At 50.7% G+C, this 23,571-nt stretch overlaps 1 protein-coding gene across 1 annotated transcript in view; it reads right to left on the bottom strand.

The window, feature by feature from the left end:
- Positions 1 to 23,571, bottom strand: part of CDH23 (cadherin related 23) — a gene marked incomplete at its 5' end in the record, with an annotated part of 192,691 nt that overhangs the window by 92,797 nt on the left and 76,323 nt on the right. The window contains 3 exons of the mRNA XM_080347704.1: positions 9,779 to 9,857; positions 16,430 to 16,558; positions 20,013 to 20,207. Coding sequence (XP_080203830.1) covers positions 9,779 to 9,857; positions 16,430 to 16,558; positions 20,013 to 20,207 — 403 coding nt within the window. The remainder of the gene's footprint in view (positions 1 to 9,778; positions 9,858 to 16,429; positions 16,559 to 20,012; positions 20,208 to 23,571) is intronic.

Genomic DNA, 23,571 nt, shown 5'->3' on the forward strand with positions numbered 1-23,571 from the left:
TTCCCCCCACTTCTGAGCCTTTATATCTTCCTTTTAGACCAATGCCTCCCATTTCTGCCCTTGATCCTCTCTTCTCTCCAGCTAAATGGCCCACTGCCTGCTAGCCAGCTTAATGAACTGCTGCGTGGCTACCTTAAATATTAGAAGCAGCCTTTTTTTTTAAAAAGAAAAATAATAATCTTCCCCTTCCATACAAGAAGATCTCCAGTCTCCCTCCTCAGGCAATTCTCTTTTTGTCTTGACTTCCCCCCTTTGCTCTGTAATTCACAGTGGGGTCTCTAGGAGACTCCTTCTGATACCAGTTTGAAGGACACTCCACGAGATACATTGTGCTGTAAGGCATTTAAATGCTCCGGGATGCCACGTTGCCATGGTTAAGTTTATGCATCAGGGCGATCTTGGCACACATCTCCTAATATAAAGTGTAATGAAATATCTTTTTGATCACAAAACACTGTTCTGCTAACACGAATCTGTAAACGCAGACACCAATGGATTTTAGTGGAAATAGGTCAATAGAGTAGGAATTTAACACAAAGGACTGAACGCAGCACTGAGCTCCCTGTCCTATAAACAGTTACGTGTTTCATATTCAGTTGTTAAAGGATGGACGAATAAATGAGGGACCGAGACACCCTGCTAGGCTGCGCATTGGAGGCTGTTCTCTAGCCCAGCAGCGCTCAGACAGCAGCTACGCGTCTGATGCCCTCGCAGCACCTATCTGCAAGCACAGAGTTGCCAGCTTTGCAAATCAGCCTCCGAAGGGAAGAGGTGTCTCCAAACTTGTCCCTCCGAGGCCTTTCGCAATTTCCTTGACAATGCTTTTCCAAGCACTGCTTCATTATTCCTCTGCCCAGCGATCCCGGCTGAAGCACTCGCTCTGCCCACCAATGTGTGCTCCCCGCAGAAAATCTCTCTAATCATCTTCACGTTTCCTCAGAGCGAGGGAAAAAAAGAAAGAGATGCGGGAAAAATAGCCAATTTTGTCTTTCCCCCCCCAGTCTGTCACTCTCCTCACCTCTGGGCTATTTCTCCTCCCTGTCTGGATCTCCTGTTCTCTCCATCAGCGCCCAGCCCGGGAGGAAGCTGAGCCTGGGCTGAGCTCAGCACGTCACTGCAGCAAACTGCGGTTTGCCCATCACCGCTTTTGAAGCGATGCTTCAGTGCACGGCCGTGAGATGGAGAACACAGAGTGGATGGAGACCTTCTGCAAGGATTCCAAACCCAGTCGAGATCCACAGATAATCCCGTTTCTGGGAGGATACAGAATAGCTCAGACCTTTCCACGTCCAAGTTTGCATTCTGCAAGCTATTTTAATGACACAGACAGGAACTATCGTGGCCATGCTTGACAGGAAAGCCAAGTGACCTTCAAGAAGGTGTCCTCCTGCATGCTTTCCTGTGAGAAGTGCTCACACCATGGCACACTGGACCTTCCGCTCCGCACCAAGCAAGTGACAAAATGATGGCTCACCCGGTTCAGGAGTTACCAGCTGCTGGACGTGTCCTGGTTTGAGCCATCTACTGCCTGACCTGAAGCTGGTCTGAACCGCCAAAGCATTTCTAAATGGGGACTTCATTTGGTTTGAGAAGGGAGCCCAAGACCATGCTCTGGTTGCTGCTGAACAGAGACTCACGTGTCCTCCGCCTCTTTCCCCATCCAGACAACGATGTGGCACATCCACACAGAACCAGGCAACCTGGTTCCATCACCCAGAGCAGGAAAAGCTAAGGAATAAACAGGTCATTCGGCAGCAGAGGGGGAGTTCTTCTTTCAAGTGCTGGGGAAGTAAAGATGGCCTTCAGAAAAGCAGGGTAGGGAGAAGGAGAAGGAGGAGAAGAAGAAAGAAGGAGAAGGAGAAGGAGAAAGAAGGAGAAGGAGAAAGAAGGAGAAGGAGAAGGAGAAGGAGAAGGAGAAGGAGAAGGAGAAGGAGAAGGAGAAGGAGAAGGAGAAGGAGAAGGAGAAGGAGAAGGAGAAGGAGGAAAACTTTCCCATCCCTCCATCTGCGTGTGGGTAAAAGCAGCTCCTGCATCCACCACAGCCGGGCAGGGGACCAGAGAGGTAGAGACCAACGTGGAGCTGGATTGGGAGCAGCGGGATGGATCACAGCAGCCCATTCGGAGTGTTTTTCCAGGCTTATTGAGGAACGGATGGTGGCACAGGCATCGCTTTGGAGAAACACTGCGAGAATGAGGTGTGTTATAGATGAGGGCCATAATGTTTAATTGCCCTCAGCCAACGCTCTCACGGTTTAAAAAGGCCATTAAAATACTGGCTCAAACCCAGGAGGAAAAAAAATAAAGGAAAAACAAGATGTTGGTGTCTCCTCCTTTCTCCCTATCCCTTTAGCCTTTAAGCATCATTCAAATCCCTAGAAAAGAGAGATGCAGCTATCGCCCAGCTCTGCCTGCCAGCCAGGGGAAGCCCATTCCCCCATGCAGGCAAGTTTTCCCGCTCCTCACGACATGAAGGGCTGTTTGTATTGAGGAGCCGCATCCTCACCGAGCCGCTGAACTCGGAGCGGATGACTTTCATGAGATGTGAAAGGGGAACCCATCACACACCTTGCGCGGGATAATTTATTAATCAAAATGTGCTCTGTCAGGGCTCCTCGGCACCAAAATAGATGCTGTTGGATGTGGTTCATAGAGTCAGCAACGGACACAGTTATCATCGTATAAATAGCCCATCAGCTGCCGTGACCACCTTGCTGCTCTTCACCTTCAGTTCTTGCTCCCGTGCGACACGCAGGGAAGCACGCCAGGCCAGATACCTCACCCAGCGTTTAAATTCAAAGGGAACAAGTTATTTCCAAAGGAAAAGGGATTATGACAAGCTGAGCTTTATTCCTTCGCTCGGTGTGAACCCTAGGAAACACTGCCCATTCCTCCTGCTCTGGACTTGGGTCTGTTCCTCCCGGAAAGCGCATCTCTCCCTCCGGGACACCCCATTTGAGCGCAGCGCTGCGTGCCAGCACTCCTCCGCACACGCTCGCTCCGCAAACAGGCATTTTTAGTATCTTCCCCAAAAGATTTAATTGCCCATTCGAGTACAACCGGCAGAATTTTTGATCTTGCAGAGCCACAGAAGCAGCTCGGATTAAATGCTCACACAGTTCCCTTTTTTAGAACCGAATGTACAGTATGAGAAAATAAAAGGAGAGATTTATCAGGCACGGTGCAATCCCCCTCCCAGAGCCCCCGGAGCTGTCGCTGGGTACCAGAGAGGAGAACACAGCCCGCAGAGTTTAAAGGCACCTGCTCCGAGTGCAATCCATCACACGAAAGGATGCTGAGTCCTGGACCGCAACCATTATTCTCCCACATCGTCTAAGCCAGGCTCGGTGCCTCAAAGGGAAGGCAAATCACCAGCACTGCCTGCCCTGGCTTCTTTTTCCTGCCAACCTTTCCTCTTCCCATGAATCTAACCCTAAAACCTGTGACGGAAGAGCAGCCAACAGCAGGATAGTGAGTCGAGCCAAGCAGAGCAACGCAGGAAAGCCACCGTAAATGTTTATTCGTAGCTCTTTTCTGTACATGCAACACTTTCAGCCCTCACTTGAGCTCACAGAGGATTTTCTCCTAATAAATACGGTGCAGAAGGCTGCGTGTGTGCCCCCAGAGAATGGGCTGGCCCAGGCGTTGCCGCCTTGGAACGGCAGATGCAGGACACGCGCTCACCCCGCAGCCCAAGAACCAAACACATAGAGTGAGCACTTTAATGACAGCCGTGCCTGGTCTGGGTTCAGAGACTCACAAACCCCCTCCTGCCTCTCCCACAGCAATAGGGAGACCCACTGGGAGAGCATGCAAAGAGTACGCTACAATACGCCTGGTAACAAACCTGCATCAGCTTTTAACAAAGCCCCCACACCTCTCAGAAAAACCCTCATCTAACCCCATCCCAGAGGCCGTTGTTTTCTGTAGCCCAACACGAGCAGAGACAGCACGGGCTCATCCTTCTCCAGCGGCTGCCAACGTTGTGAATACACATTAAATCCCAGGAAGTTAAACAGGAAGGCCCAGAAATTAAACCAAAAATATGCTTGTGTTTCATATTTACACATAAACAAGAATGTATAGTTTTAATTACCGAAGGCCATTTGCTGGGGAACCACCTGCCATGCGAACCATTATCCCAGCCATATCTCTTTCCAGTGACTTCTGCATTGCCAGGGAGCCAAAGCAAGATGCCAACGTGACAACGGAGCGTCATTAGCAGCAGGGAGGAGGATGAGGAGCAACCGAGCCAAGAAAAGACGGGCTGTGGCCGCAGACACCATCTCTTCTTTGTGCCATCTCATCCTCTCGCATTGCCAGGGTGGAAAAACAGCTTTTGATGAATAACTCGGCATGAGGCGCTTTTCTGCCCATCAGCGTGTCCTCCTACAGACATGTTCTGCTGTGATGACTGCCTTTAAATCACAGTGGAGGGCCCCCCAGCAGGTGTGATTTATGGGGACTTTAACACCCTGGTAGCTCACCAAGCAAGCCGAAGGTGGGAAAAAGCCGGCGCAATGTAGCCCAGCTGGCGATGGGAATGTTAAAATGAGCAGGTCCTATTTCGATGGGTCCTCCCCGGTGCCCGGTTCAAGGGACTCAGGGAAGCGGTTTGCGTTGCTTGCTTTATTAAGCCAGGTCAAAATACAAAGGAAGTTGTCAGAGGGCTGGGAGACCTCTTGGGCTACTCAAGGAACCTCCAGGGTTCGTGCTGCGCTTTCACATGGAAGGCAGCAAGGTACTCTAGGTCTGTTAAGACCACATGAAACATATTCTGAGAACTACCACACCCATTTTTACGTATATATACATAAATACGTGATAGTCTATTCCTTAGTAGGAAAACCAGCAGGAAGACAGAGAACAATTCTTTGTGGACGCGCTTCCCTCTTGCTTTTGTAACTCACGCTTCTATTACATCGTGCAAACCATGATTTTCAGTTCATGCTCCCCTTGGGGTGCGCCAGCTTTAGGAGGAGAGCGCTTTGCCAGGAGCTGCATCGGTCTCCTGAAAGAACCAGCTCTGTACAAATGCCCAAAGCGTTTGTGAGGAGCCCCAAGCAGCAGCTCACCCGACCGAAAGCCCTGAGCTCCTGCAGGATGCTCCCAGCCCTGGGAAGGATGAAGGGTGTATGGATTTCTCTTGTGCAATCTGCCATCGCCCATCCATCACCGCACCTGAAACGTGTCAGGCAGGCAGACACTGAGTTTTGGGCGCCTTTTCCCTGGGTTTAACCCTTTGATACCTGCCCAAGCAGCACAGCTCACCTTCACATCTTCGTGTCAGGAGACACGAAGTCTCCTGACTGTCCTGGAAATAAATTAAACCCAAAGTTTATTGCTAGCGAGCAAAGCACGAGACTGCGGTGGTACAGTACGTTTTCCTAACGAGCTTGTGGGCCAAAGTCCCCTCTTGCCTATTAATTAAATTGCTGTTTAATTCAAGGTAAAAGTCTTTTTTCTTAAGGAGCCAAAAGGCTTCCCCACGCCCCAGGAGACGTGCAGCAGCCAACGTGAAGACACAGTGCCGTCTGCAGGGCCAATCCTGCCGCCAGCGCCCCCGTTCCCACCGGGAACATCAATCTCTGTTAGACCGGAGAGTTCCCCTAAATGAAAAGCCTTATCTAGAACAGGTCGTGTTATACAACAAGTCACTCGCTTTGCCTGGGAAATGAAAGATGATGAGGCAGAGTTCCTGGTACAGAGGCTATCTCCATAAATCTGCCGAAAAAGGAACTGTGGATTACTTTGCTGGATTAATTATCTGTCCTTCAAACACAGCCCTGACCTCAGCGCTGAGCATCTCCAACCTGTCAAAGCAGCCAGGGAAACAGGGAGGGAGGGACGCTGTGGGGCACCGGCCACCGGCTGCCTGGATCTCCTGTTTTCCTGAGAAAAGCAGCAGAAACACGCGTTGGAGCAGTGGGAGCCCCAGCACCCACCAGCCTGTTGGCACAAGGGAACTCGAGTTGCGAGGTCTCAATTTAGATTCCTTTTTCAAATGGGTTTTTGCAGGGTGGTGACCACGCTCCCCGCAAAGCGCCGGGTGAAAAGGCGCACGTTGTAATTGGGTTGAAACGCTCCGGTTGGAAGGAAGGGGGAGATGTAATGGAATGGTTTTTCCCTATAAGATGTAGAAATGATTCGCAGTGAAGGCAGCAGGCAGGCTGGTCTGCCCCGACACAACAGCCACCCAGAGCCGTGACACAGCCCAGCCAGCGCTCCTTCGTCATTTCAGGCTTAACAGCTTTGTAAGCTGGCGCCATGAAGTTAGATCTTAAGTCTTATTTTATGTGGTTATGGTTAATCTTTTAGTTTTATTGTTTTCCTGTCACGGGAAGACCTTGTGCTGGAGAGAGCCATATAAATAAGAGCTGCAGTGGTGTATCCCGAGGCACAGCCACCCGAGGGATGGAGCAGAACAGGACACGGGCAGGTCCAAATTAATTGTTATACCCCTCCTCCAAATCATACCAATGCTTTAGGTATTAATACCAAAGGAATGATAAATGCCTCAGGTTGCTTTTCAGCTCTCTCACTGCTGCATATTCAACCCCAGCTGGTACAATCAGACCAGCCATATGTGAGCCCTGTGCCTGAAATTCGGGAAGAGACATCACCCATCCCCTGCCATGGAACGGGAACAGAATCACCGCCAGGTCCCCTCGTGTTAGTGAGCGGATAAGCCAGGTATAATTACCACCTCCACCAGCCATTTTCACTTTTACTTACAGTTGGTTTCTAATTTAATTTGCTTCCCCATTCCCGTATTTTCGACTGCTTTTTTGCAAAATTGCCATGAAAATTTACCAGCTCACGCACGAAATCTGCTCGCTGACCTTTACCATAGTGATTGAGGATAATGACAAGTTAATTAGGCTTTACCTGCCTCCCCCAAAAACCCGCTTGCCTTGGGTGAGCAGGATTTTGGAGGCACGCTAGCAGCTGCTTCCCGTGTCCGGAACCTCAGGCATCTAAAGGTAACATCTTTAATAAGCGGAAATCAAAATATTGCAAGTATGAGAGTGCCTTGACCAGAACGGAGGAGGCACGTTCACCCCTGCTGGCTTCAGAGAAAGAAGCTGTTTGCCTCATAAGCACGTTTTCTTTAAAACTGATCCTTAGCCATACATCTTGACCGCAACCCAGCCAAAGGCAAACTCTGCCTCTGGCAAGCAGCTCAATTCATCCTGATGCTCAGCTTCAGGGGCTTTGGAAACCTGAACCTGGAGCCGAAGTCAGGCTGAGGATGAGGAGGAGGTGACCGCAGGTGTCTGCAGTCACCCCTCTGTCCAGCCACAGGGTGATCCTTCCAAGCACCACCGCTCCGCACCGCACCGGTGCCGCCAGGAGAACAGCTCCCGGCCGGCTACAAAAACACTCCGCAACTCTCATGGTTGGGCAAAAATAAAACAAGGCGAAGCAGTTTAATCGCTCTTTGATGTGTTCCGCCTGATTCTCCGATGAGAGAGCTGCCCCCCGCCAGGCGGGACCGGGAGCGGGGATTAAGCTCCTGGCACACGCGAGCAGACGCCGGGATGCCTGCAGCGCACCGCCTGCCCGGCACTCCGCACCCACTGCCAGCAGCCGCGGTGACGGCTGCCCCAGCGCCAACAGAGGACACTCACAAAGGGGCTATTTTGCACAGGAACCAAAGAGAAATATAAAAATAAGACCGCGTGGGAACACTCCAGGTAAAAAAATCAGGATTCATATTTTGGTTTTCTGGATTCGGTAGAGCAGCCGCGACCACCCGATGAGCAGAAAGCCTGACGTGACCATGAGGAGATAGGTGCGTTTAGCAAATTAACCCTCTATAGATTACATGCTTGATTCTGTAGGTTTAAGCCATCAAATAAAGGCTCTTGGAAACCCAGACCTGTCTGTATTGCACTGGCGCTGACAAAAGAAAATCAGATACCCGCAGCACAACCCATCCTGGGTCAGAAAAAGGGCCCATGGCCACCAGCAGATGCTCAAAGGAGCTCTGGGCTCTTTGCAGGTCTGCTCCGTGACGCTGCGTGAAGCGGAGCTGTTTGTGTGCAGAACGTGCCCGGCTCATCATTAGCACTGAAAGGTTTCGCTAGGAGATATTGTCGGATTTGTTAGCAATAATGCCTGTTGCTCGCGGAAAGGGAGACGCCAGGAATGATACACTCCAACAGCACAAAGGTGATTTCCAAGCTGCTGACCATGGTCAGGCTCTGAGCTGGGGGAGGTTTCGGTAAGCTGAAGGCTTTTGCATCCTCACCATAGCTCAGTGGCAGCTGCAAAACTGTGTCAAGGTTTCAGGCCAGTGTCCAGCGACAAAGGGCCCACATCAGTCCAAAGAAAGTCCCTGCTGCACTGTGACCAGTTGACACATGCAGTTTGGGGATCTCTCATTTAACTCCTGCCAGGGGAATATCAGAATAAATTGCAGAGGGAATTAGAGGAATAAATAATCCTTGCATCTTCAAAGGCAGACTGACCTGGACACTTGCAGTCGGGATGAATGGACTTGAAAGTCAGGGTGAAATCACCTTGACCTCAGAGGTTGATGAAAAGAGTGTTTGGTACAGCCAGACTTTGAGGAAGAGAAGCTGCGAGGTTATTTCTGCAGGTGTAGATGAAGGAGCTGCCAGGCAGCACCCGAGCGTGTGGAAAAGCGGGAGAGGAGCTGAAGATCCTCCCCAAATGCAGTGCCAGAAACAGGGCTACAAACCAGACCCACCAAACTCGCCCCTCACTCCTGGGTTAACACAACTAGTCTGTCTGTCCCCAGGTTACAGACCAACAACCACCAAATTCAGACTTGTCAGAGGCTCACTGACCTCTGTGCATCTTAAATGAGATGGCTCCAGATCCCAGAATTAGCTTTTCCAAAGCACAGGTATGTTTTATCTAGAAGTGCCTGCCCGGCCTGCCCTGCCCCTGGGTCTTCTGCTATCAGGAAAGGCTGACAAGAGGTTTAAGGCTTGTGGGGCTGCAGGGAGGGTGTCCCCAAAATCAATCGCACAGTGATTAGGGTTCAGCACCAGGTGCCACAGACACATATTTGTTTGAAATTTAATTCCCTTATAACCTTAAAAAGCCGTATTTTTTTCCTCAGAGACAGTCAAACCAACCTGGAAAACCTGCCCCCAAAGGGAGGTCCCTGAGCTATGGTCCCAAGCGGGTCAAGCATTGCCCGGCAAGGACCCATGTGTGATTTGCTATAACAGCTTCAGCAACCTACCCACGCACACAGGGAAGGGCTCCTGGGCTTCAGAGCGGCTCTGAGAAGGCAGGATTAAACCACGTGGATGTCAGAAACTCCACCGCTCTCATCAAGCCTCATTCTCTAGCCCCACATCCTCATGGGACTGGCCCCCCGCCTGCAAAGCCCTGGCAGTACTTTGGGAGGCCACAGCCCAGCACAGAGGATTTGGGAAATGCCACGGAAACCACTAGGAGCTGTTCAACCTGCAATCAGTGCCATTCTCTCCCCAAACAATACCCACCGCACTGCCAACAAGAGCTTTACGGCCGGCTCTTTGCAGGTCTGCTCCGTGACGCTGCGTGAAGCGGAGCTGTTTGTGTGCAGAACGCGCCCGGCTCATCATTAGCACTGAAAGGTTTCGCTAGGAGATGTTGTCGGATTTGTTAGCAATAATGCCTGTTGCTCACGGAAAGGGAGACGCCGGGAACGATACACTCCAACAGCAGCACAGTCAAGGAGAAACCCAGCCAAAGAGAATTTGCCAGGCACGGGACGTACAAAGGCTTATTGCAGGGCTAAAGCTCCCCCATCACTTACCCGAAACAATGGTGTAGCCAATGCCCCGGGGACGGCCCTTGTCCTGGTCGATTGCTGTGATCATGCGCACCGTGGTGCCCTGGGGAGAGAGAGAAGACACAGGTTACAGCCACCCCAGCCCAGCGCTGCTGGGGCTACCAGGGTGCCCCGCCAAGGCATCGCACCTCTTATCATAGGCTATGCATTAGGAAAACCTGCCCGAGGACAAGGTGTGTCATGGAAACATCCCACCTCTGCTTCTCAGGGCAGTTCAAGCTCGTCACTCTTGTGCAAGCTGCGAAGCTCTGCTAACTCACCCCAGGGTGCCGCTGGTGATGCTAAGGGCAGGACAGTATCTCCTCTAACCAGACCACTGAGCAGGCTGAGCTTGACCTTGCAGGAGGTCTATACTGTGACAAGCGTCTGTAGGGACTGGAGAGAAGCTCTGGCTGACGGCAAAAGCACACGCTCCTCCAGCACAGGGATTTTCACTCTGCAGCGCCTCCAGAACCAAAGGCAGCAATTCCCTCTCGCCACGAGTTTCATCACTGGCCACTACATCAGTTTTATCTCCCATCGCCTTCCCAATTTCAAGTGGTCCTCTTCTCCCCCTGCATTCTCCAAACAAGGCACCCCAGGCGACGAGGGATGCTTGCGCTGCCTATTGACATCCAGCTGCATAACTGAGGGAGCTGCAGAGATTTTAATTGAAACCTTTAAGGAGGAGGAGGTTGGACAGATGCTGAGAACAGGGGATGGCCCACAGGCAGGAGCTTCTGCAGCGGCCAGCTCACCCTCCTCGTCCTGAAGGACAAACCTGTTCCTTACTAACCAGCAGAAAGGTCCACGTGGGCCAGAGTGCCCCAAAAGCAATGGAGTACATAAGAGTGAGCCCAAGTTCTTGTTTAGGTCTTTAAATCGAAACATCATGCACTCGTGTCAAGTCCATAAGCTGTATGTCCCCCGCCGCACTGCAGTGAGCCCATGTGAATACAAACACAGGCACGTGCGCGTAATTAATGTAGTGTGAAAAGATTTACAACTCAGCTGTTCCTGTTTTCATTGGTTTATTAACAGTGGGAAAAGAAGCTATTTTAATGTTGGGTTTTTTTATTTGCCCTCAAAGGAAATGTCAACAGAGGCGTTTGCATATCTAAGGAGGGAGCGTGGTGGGACGGCAGCGTTGCGTTTGCCCTGCAATCCATCAGCTGAAGGCCAAAGGGAAGAGCTGCTGCAGAAACCTCACCAGTGCAAAGGGGGAACTTGCTGCCTCCCTGGTTCTCCCCACCACGTGGGCTCGGATGGAGATGCTTTGCTACTGCCAGCCATAAAGAATGCTCCCGGGGCCAGGCAGGCTGCCCCTTCCCTGGTCTCCGAGGGCATTTCAATAGACTCCTTAAGTAAATCCACGTTATTAACCAAGACCATTAGCCATAAATCCCAGGTCACTGGCCTTTGAGCAGCACTCGGCTGGTGAGGCTCAGCCGCTGCCAGAGAGCCTCTAAATCACTGACAATAACTGTCCTTTCCACAGGAGCAAGGATAGCTAAAAAAGCACAAGAAAAGCAGGAAAGCAGAGCAAGGGATGTGGAAAGGAGCGCAAGGCAAAGCAGACAGGAAAGAAAAAAGGAGAGGCACGCGTTTGAGTGTGATCTCCCGTGGAGTATTCTGCTTTAATTGCTGTCCCCATGGGGCAAGCGCAAGTCCCGCTCTCCTCCCCAGCAAAGCGGGAGCTGCTGCGTCGCAGGGGCGGTGGGTGAAGGCGTTTGGTCCGTCCGGCAGCTCGCTCGTCGCCTGTCACAACGAGGGAGCGCTGCGGAATGACAAGTGTCACCTGCTGTGCGGCGCATTGCAAAGGGCAGGCAGCCGTGGGGGAAGGCAGGGCCCCCCCTAAGCCCAGGAACAGCAACGGGCCCGACGACACCGCGGCTGCTTTATCTGCGGGAAAGGTCCCTCCCGAAGGAGCCAAGGGGAAGGGCTGCGGAGAGAGATAACAGGACGAGCACAGATGTTGCAGTCGGGAAAGTTTGGGAGGGGAGCAGGGGGAGTCTCATTCGGATACATCAGCAGCACGTGCTATGGAGACATCCAAAGTAAAGAAATCATCCAGACATCCCATCCCAAGAAGCAGCGCTGCTAGGAAGGTTCGCCTGGTCCTTGGCAAGCTAGTGAGGATGGTTTCTACCCCACAGTTTTCCGAGATCGGGTCTCCTCCTGTTCTTGCAGCCCTGTGTGTGTCCTCCTGCTCTGCAAGCTCCGTCACCAGCCCATCCCAGGGATGAGCCACGTGTCACCAGTGACCGAGAAACAAGTGCCAGAGTGATGCTGAGCTCCCTATGGTTCCTCGATGCCCTCTCCTGGAACCACAGCATGGCAGGGACCTGGCCACCTCTTCACAGCCCACCTGGCTTCCACCCGTCCTGCCAGCTCCTTTGCAAGAGGCTTCAATATCCATGAGACTGTCAGATTCTAGCTCCCAGGGATGGATGATCCGTCCCTGCGCACCCACACGATGTTTAGGACCAACCTCGATTCTTCTGGGGAAGAGGGTGAACAAGTGCGCAGGACAAGGATAATGTTCATCCATGTCCCTGGTGGCAACTCCTGGTTTTGTAATGAGTGGTACCAGCTCATGCAGATGGAGCACAATCACTCAGTATGTGTCTAAGTGAGGTGGGAGATGACGTGATGCAAAACGTGACACTACACATAGGCTGTACTCATCCAGTAATACCTGTGATGATCATGAAAGCATCTTCTCCCCCATACCAGCAGAGATAACCAGAGAGACTAGCAACGGGAGAATACCCCAAACCAAACCCTTGGTCACAGCCATGACAAAACCTGACCTCTCGCCAACCACATCTCAACAATTTCCAGTTTCTCTTCCAAAATCCTACCACACCACACCACTGTTCCTGTCACCATCTAGGTTTTGGCACAGCAAGGGCAGGACAGGCTGTGCTCTGATTCCATGGCAGCCAGCTGCACCCCTAAATTGGAGGGGATCTCCCCACCATCTCCAGCCAAACACACCTGGCAAGGCTTCCACTTACTCGTGGAAACCCCAAGCTGATTCCCAGCACCAACAGCTATGCCCAGGGCTCACCCCATGTATTTGTGGCGTGAACCTGCCGCTCTCGAAAACTCCCCAATATTCTCGATATTTCTTAAAGCAAGGAATGACTCGCCCTCCCACCACAGACAACAGCACGGAAAGGACACGGGTGGGGGTACGGACTGGAACACCAGAACAGAATAACTCTCTTCCTCTAGGGAAGGAGGAAGGAGGTTTAGAAAAGTAATAATCTGGAAAAGCCTGTGCTTAAAAGAAAGGCAAAGAAAATAAAGAATGGCACATTATCCAAACAAAATCTGAGGTTTTTTTTAAGAGGGGCAGGGGCAAATCAATCCTTTTTTAATAAAACCCTGAGCTTTTAATAAAGTGTTCACACTGATGGGCTGGAAATATTGTAAGAAAGAATTAACTTGGAGCTATTGAGACTCTAGGGCAAAAATAGCACTGATTCTACATTATTTCTTTCACCCAAGGAGTTTTTGAAGAGAAGGGGGATGGTGCTGAAGAATTAAATCTGTTGTAATGATGTTTGATGTGTATCTGTACCATACGATCGCAAGGGAATACAGCTGCTGGTCTCGGGACCAAGCACCAGTGGGGTTTGTGCTGTCCCTTACCTTCCCCTGACTCCCTGCAGGACAAAACAGGTCATGGGTCTCGGTTTGTCTCTTAGTGAGTGGACTCCTTCTCTTCTGGCCCTCAAAAGTGAAGCCAGGATGCTGCCTTGACACCATGGACCAGCTCAGGTCCAAAAGCTCATCAGCTCATCCGCACCTCTGCCAGGGGAAAGGGCTCCTGTGCTCCAGCTCCTCCCTGACTTGCCTGGAGAACCTCAATGATGCATCCAGGCTCCAGCCACTGTGAGGATGGATGCTCAAAAAGGTGACGAACGCAACGTTGGCAGGTTTGCCACAGCTCCAGACAGCTTGGGTGCCCTCGGGTGCCCTGGGAGAGGTGCCTGAGCCACGCTGGCATGATAAACAGCATCAAAAAGAAGATACGACACACCCAGAGAGAGCAAAGTCTCTCCCTGCTGCATCCTCGTCCTCTGCTCGATAAGAAACGTCTTCCTTCTCAGTGTCCGAGTAAGCATGTGCCCGAAACGCTTCTAAATCATGCTACAGATTGCGACCCGAGAAAAGCAAGAGTTACAAAGGCACTTCTCTCCCCTCTTGTGCCCCATCACCCCTTTTGCTGCTTCTCCTGCTTCTCCCCTTACAGGATTAGGGACTTGAAAGGCGAAGCGCAGCCTTTGCGGCAGGAGGGGGGAGCGCTCCAGAAAGCTGCCACGGCCAAAAAAATCCTATTTCTCACTTCTTAATTCCAGTCAATTCCAGTCAAAGGGCTGATAGAGATCTGTTTGTGGTAATTTGCTGCAGTTTATCCACTCTTTTCACCTTCTATCGGCTCTTCACTGACGGGCTGGCTGACATGCTGTTACTCGAGTGAGGAAATTAAAATTTGATGCAATAATCCCAAATAAGAAGGATTTTATTAGGTAATGTATACACTCTAGATGAGGTATTCTCACCTGATACATTGATAGAGGAACACGGGCATGCTGTGCACCGCAGATAAAGAGAGAGGCAAGGCAGACAGAGAACGGGCATGTGGAGCAGCAGCAAGTCTCTGCTCGGTAGATTCAGGGCTGGGCTGAGATGTCTCCAGTGTATTTTGGGGCAGATGGTAGAGCAAACATCACCCACAAACACACTGCAGGTCATTGGCTTGACCCGGAAGCCTGTTTGGGGACAGAAGTTGGCCCAAATTTGCTGTTATCCTTTCAGTAACCAAGCCCTTCCGCAGGGTGAGTTCCCACTCCACACATGCAGCTGGCTCCCCGGGGCGGTGGGGCAGAGCCGAGAAGACTTCCCACAGAGAGAGGGAAATGCACCATGGTAAACCCCAGGCTTGCCTTAGCAAAGCACGGCCTTGTTTCAGGAGCCGTTTCTGCCATGAAGGATGGTCCAAACCAGAAAGCAACACCCCTCAAAGCACCACCCGCCTCCAGCAGCCACCTTCTTCACCATGCCTCTGGCGGCACCTATCCATCCTGGGTATGCTCAGTGCTTCTGGAGATGTTACACAGGGGCAGGAGAAATTAAAACCTCTAGGACTGTTAGAAAACCGATAACAGTTTGGCAAGCACTCCTCCCTCGCTATTTCCTATATTTCAGGTTACACAGTGATTATTTGCTGCTTTACCTACTGCAAAAAGTGTATGTTCAGAGAGCAGTTGCGATTGACGTATCAACACAAAGACAACGTTGAGCTCCAGCCTCAATATATATCATTAATTTGAGAGAGATTGCCCTTTTCTGCATACCAGCTCACTCCACAAAGGTGCTGCAGTCCGTCATTTCTCATACTTAGGGTACTTCCACTTCTATAATGTTTCCCCCGAGTTAAGGGTGATATGATGTGTCTTTTGCCACCCTGCAGCTCACGCAACCCGCCACAGAAGCTGTCCTTAATCTCAACAGCACTGAAACTCATCAAAACTTTCACTTCACCAAAGTAATTAATGAAGCCATTTTTTGGCCACCTTCGGGCTGGCAGATAGGTGACGTGCTGTCTGACTTGTGGCAGCAGGACTGAGCCCTATTGATCTGGCACTCCGCGCTCCATCGGAGCCAGCGCTTTGTTCCAAAGTCAACAAAAAGAGACATCAATTGAAGCAACCTGGAGTTCCCTCTACCACCCTATGAACGGAGCCATCAGTGTACCATAGACGTTATGGGATGCATGCGTGATACAGATGCCTACCATGCCATGATTTCAGCATGTGTTTTTCCATCTGTATGCAAAAATATTTGCCCTATAGACAAAACTATGGGATGCCTTGGGAAGGCGGATGCTGGTACTTAGGCGGAAGGTTCTGGGCAGCTTTGCTGTGACCAGATGAGGCAGCTCCCAAAGAGAGACCAAGAGACATTTTCCACAAACAGCGAGTTTGCTGACAAACCGAGTTTCAGAAGAACTGAAATGATTGGATCAATTTGGCAAAACCTGGGGGAAAACGCTCGAACTGCTGAAACGGCTGATGATTCTGGCATTTTCAAAACTGCCTCATTTCAGAAGCGGTTACATTTTTCCTTCAACTTTTCCTTCAGCAACGGCACGCACATACACCGAGGGGAGGGAGCGGGTGACTGTGCTCAGAACAGCAAAAAACCTTTCTAAAAATTAAGGAAAAAATGTTTCAGGAATATTTTATTTGGGTTTCAGACCTCCTAACTCTCCCTGCTTAGGGTCCCTTTTTTAAAAAGGGCAACATTTTTTGGAGCTTGGTTTGAAACATGTTGTTCCAGAAGGAAAATGGGGTTGCCCCTCTTTGGAAGGTGTTTGACTCCCGTGATTTATCTCAGACCTGCGTCTGCTCTTCAGCGTGGGAATGGGGCTCCTCTTTGCACTCAAACCGCAAACGCCGTGGTAGAGCAACATGAACTCATGATGGACAGAATGACCAATATTGCTGCAAAGAGGAGACTGTCCCCAGCTGTTTTGAGATACCTCATGTGTTCTGTCTCACACCCTGCTGAACCCACCCCGCCCCACGGTCACGCACGGCCAGGTGAAGCAGAAGCCCATACCGGAGGTGAGTTCTCGTAGATATTTGTGCTGTAGGGCAGGTTGATGAAAATGGGGTCCATGTCTTGCACATCCGTGATGGTGATTGCCAGGTTGGCCAGAGTGGACAGGGGCTTGTTTTTATCTTGATCCTTAAAAAAAAAGGGAAGGGTTAGGAGGGAGAGAAAGGATTTCTATCAGAAAAGCAGAATTAGTCAACAGTATTAAGCTTCTCGCAGTTGTAGTTGGGTCGAAATTTCTGAATAGTTCAGGTGAACATCTCAAGCTACCTGCTGGAATTGTTGGCCACTGTACCTCCATCTAAGCTGACACACAACATGCGTTTCATACCAGCATTAGCCCTTTAAAATAAAGCAAGCGTCGATTTAATTTTCATCACGTTTTGGGTGAAAAAGAAGCAATGCTCTTCAACATATACTTCAAGATATAAATTCCTTCCTAATGCAGACAGAGCCCAGGGCATCTCCGCTCCGTGAGACCCAGCTGTGGCTGCCAGCACTTTTAACCCAGTGGAGCATTTCACACCCCCCGGCGCCGATGCCTCCGTACAGCTTGGGCTCATCGGCTGGAACGTGACAAATCCCACCGGTTCCCTTGTCTTTGCGCTGCTGCATAACCCTGTGGGCTGCATCGCAGTTGCACCTCCCTTCTTTTCTGCCGAGTTTTGGCAAAAGGTGCGTTCACCAAGTGCTGCTCCTGGTTCCGTAGGATGCCTCAGCTCTGGCACAGAAGGCAACGCAGAAACTTGAATCGCAGCGATACGTCCTCACACGAGCAACCTCCTTTCTGCTGGGCTAATGGCTTTGGCTCTGATAAACTGTAAGTCTCTCCCCTCGCACCTTGCATGGGGACTGGCAGGATCCAGGTAACCAGGAGCTGCCTTTCGAGGCAAATCGAGCTGCGTCCACATCTGCAGGGAGGTGTGGACCCATCAGCCCTGCTCTGCAGAGCGGCTCACAACAACCATAGAATCATTTTGGTTGGAAGAGACCCTCAATATCATCGAGTCCAACCACTAACCCAACACTGGCACTAAACTGTGTCCCTAAGAACCTCATCTATGTGTCTTTTAAACCCCTCCAGTAGTGGTGGCTCCACCACTGCCCTGGGCAGCCTGTTCCAATACCCGACAACCCTTTCTGGGAAGAAATTGTTCCCAATATCCAATCTAAACCTCCCCTGGTGCAACTTGAGGCCAATTCTTCTTGTCCTATTGCTTGTTACTTGGGAGAAGAGATCAACACCCTCCATGCGACACCCTCCTTACAGGTAGCTGTAGAGAGCAACGAGGTGTTCCCTCAGCCTCCTGCTCTCCAGGCTGACCAGCGCCAGGTCCATCAGCCGTTCTTCATAAGACACACACACAGAAATCTTCAGACGAGCAGTGGTGGCCCTTAAACACTTCGATGTTCTGAGTAGGAGCATCTCCCTTACATCCCATTATAGCCCATCAGGACAGAGCCACAAGCACTTTCCCAGAGCAAGGCCCTTCTCTGGCAGCCAGCACACCAGAATTAACCCATCGATGCTCAGAAGTGACCCACAGCCCCTTTCTGGAAGTGCAGGAGCAAAGCAGAAAACACAAGAAGGGAAGGCAATAAATCTCTCCTTAGCCCCTAATCAAGCACGGTGCTGAAAGGTGACCATTAGAGGTTACCGCACACTTCTGCAAAACGGCTCTGAACAGCAGCAAGGACTGATTGCCAGAAGATTAATGTTAATTTAAACCGTATTCAACAACACAGCTTGTACATTATCCTCTTAACCTGCAGGCCTCAGCGCTTATGGCCAGGAAGAATGCTTATTTCTCGTGCTCAGCTGCTAGCGTTATTGGGTTGAAGTCTTTAGTTAACGTCAGATAACGTTTTCTTTTGTTTCCTTCTCCTTCATCTCTTAAATTTTGGTTAAGGTATTACAGATAACACTGAAAAAACAACCACATTTCAAGTTTCCTTGCTTACCATCTCTGCCCTTTCCAGTCTCACTCTTGCTGCTTACATCCCTGGGATGAAATGGCTCCTGCCTCCAACCAAGGCTGCATGGCAACTCCCACAGTCCCTACAGCCACCCCAAATCCCTCATCACCCCAGTTCCCACTCCAGACCATGCCAGCATTTTATCAGACAGATGTTTGCTCTTGCAGCTGCTGCTGCAGCTGTGCAGCTCTCACCCTGCTTCCCAGGCTTGGCCCCGGGGCTCCTCATTGCCCTTCTTCCTCGTTACCAGCGCCCTGCGACCAAGGGGAGGACATATTCCCACAGCTGCAATCAAGCCCGATTCGGACACTTCAATATTAGGTCTTTTAACTCCCTGAGCTGGAAACCTCTAGAGCCAGGAACAGATTAGGCAGCAATACCAGATTTGCTCCCGTTTTATCTTTGCTGGGAACTGCCCCAGGGATATGTGGCTGGATGGAGCTGGATGGACCAAGGTGGAGGGAACCACAATCAGACATGGCAAAGAAAGGCACATTTCCATCAGGGCTTGTGGTTGGTCCCAAGTTTTGTAAGCCAATAGATAGTTCAATGTCCCATCCTGCGAAAGGGTGTGGGTGACAGAGACTGATAAGGCACCAAACAACATGCAGGGGCTCCTAGGACTGGACTATTTCAAATAAAATGAGATATATTTCAGAAAAAACAAGCTTCTGGGGAAAATTCCACAGCCTTAGCTATAGAAGGGAACGAGCTGAAAGGCTGAGCAGTTTGCCGGTGGCCCTGCAGCTGGCGAGTGCGCGGTCTCCGTGGCCGAGGAGAGCAAAGCCGCCCTGCACAGCCCTGCACCTCCTCCTGACATTTGTGTCTCTGCATCAAGACAATGATCTTGATTAAATCACATGCTTCAGAAGCTCCAGCCAGCTGCCTGGAGGGGTCAGGGAGGGGTTTTTTCCCCCCTCCCGAATGCAAAGTTGGGTCAGATGTATTGCAAGGCTGAATCTCACCTTCCTCTGTTGCATCTGAGATGGGGAAGGAGCCATCAGCCGGAGCTCCTGCTTGCACTTTGCTTCTCACCCCTGCGCTCCCTATTGAGCTCTCACTAGATTTGACACCAGGAAAGAAGGTTCCCCGTCCGGTGGGGCATGAATTTGCCATGGTGGCCACCTGGGCGCACCTCTCCCAGGGGTCCCCTGTAGGTACGATGGCATCAGCTGTAATTAGGACCTTGGTTTCTCCTCCTCTGTCCACAACAATTCTAACTTTTGCGGTCTGAACTCAGCTTTTGCAGAGTGAGACTCAGGGGTTTTAATGTAGGTGAATCCATCCATAAGCTGTGATGTAGAAGGAATGAGACCGGAGGATTTCATGGTCCGTATGCCCTGCACTGGCTTTCTTCACCAAAAGAGCTGCTCGCCTTGATGCACAAGCCCCTGCCATACATATGATGCTGTTGGAGCGATGCAGCTCTGCTCCATGGTTTGAAACCACCAAAGCACCGCGTTGATCTAATACCTTTATAAGTGGAAAATGCTGGATGTGCCCAAGAAGACGCTAGAGCAGGGTAATACAACAAATAAGCAGCAGCTTTCCCCATTGCGACCCCTCTGGAAAACGTCCCCTCCCCTGCGGCGGGCAGGAGACGACTCACCGTGGCGTTGACCTGGAGCTGGTAAGCCTGAGTCACTTCATAGTCCAGCTCCCGTATCACCGACACGATGCCGCGGCCGCTGTCGATGGCAAAGAAGTTGGAAGGAGGCTGGAAGGAGTAAAGGACGCTGCCTCCTGCCCCCTGGTCCGGGTCCGTGGCGTTCACTATGAAAATTGGAGTGCCCACTGGTGTGTTCTGCAAAGAAACCATAATAAAATATATATATATAAGTACAATTGTGTACCAGCTTGTTTTCCCATCAAAAACACATCAGCGATTTCCTTTGCCCACCAGAAGGAATATCTAGAGACCCAAGAACTTCAATCCTGTATTTTCAGGACATTTTTAAGTTGTACAGCTGTTTTCTTTATGACAGTATTGCAGTAGCTATAATAGTTGTTACACACTTATAATAACAGTTATACAGCTGTGGTCAAGATGGCACTCTACCACAAACCCTTATTTTCCCAGACATCACAACTTCCCACAGAAATTACTCTCTTTGCTGAAACTTGTTTTCTGCCCAAAGACGCTTTTATTTTCAGCACTGATTCCCTTTCTGTTTTCACCATCAGGCATTAAACATAAGAGGCCCTAAAAAATAAAAAGGCATTAAATGCAACACAGAACTTTACGTAAAATTCAAAGTTATAGTTTCCACAGCAACTACAAGCCGGCCCGATTAACGCAGGCATTAACAGTTGAATCGTCATAAATCTGGAACTAATCTACATGCATAAAACATGCAGCTGAGTGCACAAAATCAGCAATGGCAAATGCAGTTTGGCACTTCTTATTGTCTAACTTCACAGCGGGGAGAACAATTAGCCATTTTTGGTGGAACAGCTGCATGTTCCTATGCAAATCTTAAACGCGTATTCTCGTCTCTCGGAAGGCGGAAACACGGACCGCAAGCAAAAAGGCTTTGCTGGGGACTCAGGCCACAGGTACGCACACATCCTGACCGCTTGGGTGAGTCCATATGCTCCGCAGCCACGTTAAGGGTTGGCGAAGAGCTGAGCGTGAAAGGGACACAGCAAAGGTCAGAAGCGAGATGTGACAGCGGCTGGTTATGGCCAGCGGGGATAATACGGATTATTTCTGCAAACCTCTTCCCGAGCCTCCGCGTTTTATCGTTAACCTCGTTGGTATTAAATTATTCGTCCTCAGCTCATGCAGAAGTGTGAAGCGCTGAGAAGGTGGAAAGGAGACACAAAACTTGGAAAATGGGGCACCACTTCCAAGTGCAGCTCCTCCTTCAAGCCCTTGGCCAAAGCTGAGCGACACACCGAGCCGTTTTCGGGTGTTTTGGGGACCACAGCTCATAGTGAAGTGCAGCCAGGGCTTCAGCAAGGCTGTCCCAGCTCATCACCTCCACCACTGGAGAAGCATGGAAGACTTGGGATCCACACTTGGAGATCCGATTTAACCTGTTTAATACCGAGTGATGGCACCATCAAAGAACCAAAGCATCTCAATTTTCTCCAGCAAAGGCTCAGGCCAGCAGAACTTGCCTTCAAGGCAAGTACAGAACTTGCCGCAAGCCCGGTGGGACAGAGCCAGGGCACATCCTCCAGCTCACATTCAGGGTCCCGAAAGTGGCGCTGGGCACACGTGGAGTGTTGCCGCACCCTCACCCCCACCTGCCTTCGCATCCAGCCACACAACATTGCACAACTCTGACTCCTCAGCCGGCCTCCAGCAAAAACCTCCCCCTATTTCAGCATCGCTTCTGCCCAGGTGCGAGAGGTTGCAGTTCCCACCTGGATTTTTCATTTGCTTTCTTCCTCCTCCCTCGCTAAATCAAGCTGCTAAAAAAACCCTCGCAGGGCATGGCCTGAGGATTATTTTTTAAAGCACCTTCAAGGTGTTTTTTTTGTGACCAGCAATCACAAAAGCATAAAAGATACAGCTAGAAACGACCTCGAAAGAGAAACCTACCTCCACGCTGCACCTAAATCATTTCCATCCTCAGAGCCTCCCAGTGATGAAGAGGCCACAGCATCCAAACCCAGCCCATTTGTCCCTTTGCCTTACAACTGCTCGTTTTCTGGCACGTTTAACCCTGCTGCCAGGTAAGCACTTGACTTTGTGCCATACCCACAGGACATTAATCCCGGCTTGTGCACTTGGAGAGCATGGGAACCAAGACTCAGCCAGCTGGAGGTGTATTGGGGTGGAGAAGCCCTTCACGGGGGGTTCTGGTGGGTGGTCACTTTCCGAGCTTTCCCGGGACACCTCCTCAGGCGTGACAAGAGCATCTCCCCATCCCTTTTGATGCCTCTTGCCTCCTCCAAGCCAGCAGCAACCAGGAGCAGCCCCGGAGCATCCCGCTGCCCTCCCCATGCTGCCAGGGCCCTGCTGGAGGATGCTCTCGGCTCCAACAACTGCCTTCTCCAATTCCTCCCTTAGAGCCACCGACGTATCAATGTCAGGACAAAGAGCATTACAAATTAACCATTAATAGGGGGAGGAGGAGAGAGGCAGCGACAGAGTAGATGCAGGGTTGCACCGATAAGACCTAGGGTATGTTGTCCTCGAGAAAAATAATATTCATAAGGATGAAGCTGGACTTGATGAATATGTTTCCTCTTCTTTTTAAGTGCCCCTAGCCACTCCTTTTAACATGCAAATCCTTTCTGGCCACTCATGATTAAGAGGCTGTGAGGCCAGCTGAGAAAGAGGAGAGCTTGATTTCCCCAGCATTGTGTTGCATACAATAGCCCAAGAGCAGGCTTTGAAGAGACTTCATCTCCTTGTCCTTCCAAAGGAGAAGCTGCCTGGAGGGACATGAGGGTCATCAGCTTTGGTGCTGTCAGCTCCGGCCCCTACAGACACCGCCTGAGCTCCCACTTGGTGATTACCTTATTTTTATCCTTATTTTACAGCTTTGCTGACTACGTCCCTTCGTTGGCCAGGATCGCAAAATCCATAAGAGTGGGGTATTGGCTCTGGACAGAGATCTGGCTGGCCCTGGGAAACAGTCACTGGCACCTACATCAAAGCGTCGGAGGGGCCGGGAGGGACCCCAGGGCAGGACAGTTGGGACCTGCAAGGACAAGGGTGGGTGCATGAGCAAAGCCCAGCGTTGGTGAATTTAGGAGGGGAGCAGAAGGGCTCCCATGCAATGGGAGAAGCCTGAAGCGGAACAGCGTGGTCACAGAGCGGTAAATCTCTAATACTGCCCAAAGTGAACAGATCAGCTGGAAAATCTCACTACCGAGCACGTGCCCTTACTTCCACCAACAGGCGGGTCCAAGGATGCAAGCCTGTAAGAACGCTGGATAATGCACCATTTTCCCTGGCTCCAATTCAAGTGAAAAACCAAACCAAACCAAACCAGAAAAACAGAACCAGCCAAACAAAAACACCCAAAAAACCCACCACAACACAGAAAACAAACCAAAAAAACCCCATGCCACCTCTGGCAATGCAAAACCAGCTGCAGGATGCAGGCATCCCCTATTGACAGTCCTCCAGGAAAAGACAAGACACAGCATTGTCAACGGTGGTCGGGACTCGGAATTTCACTCCATCTGCATTCAAAAGCATAAATGTG

Source organism: Nesoenas mayeri (genome assembly GCF_963082525.1).
Source record: "Nesoenas mayeri genome assembly, chromosome: 7".
Classification (NCBI taxonomy): Eukaryota; Metazoa; Chordata; class Aves; order Columbiformes; family Columbidae; genus Nesoenas; species Nesoenas mayeri.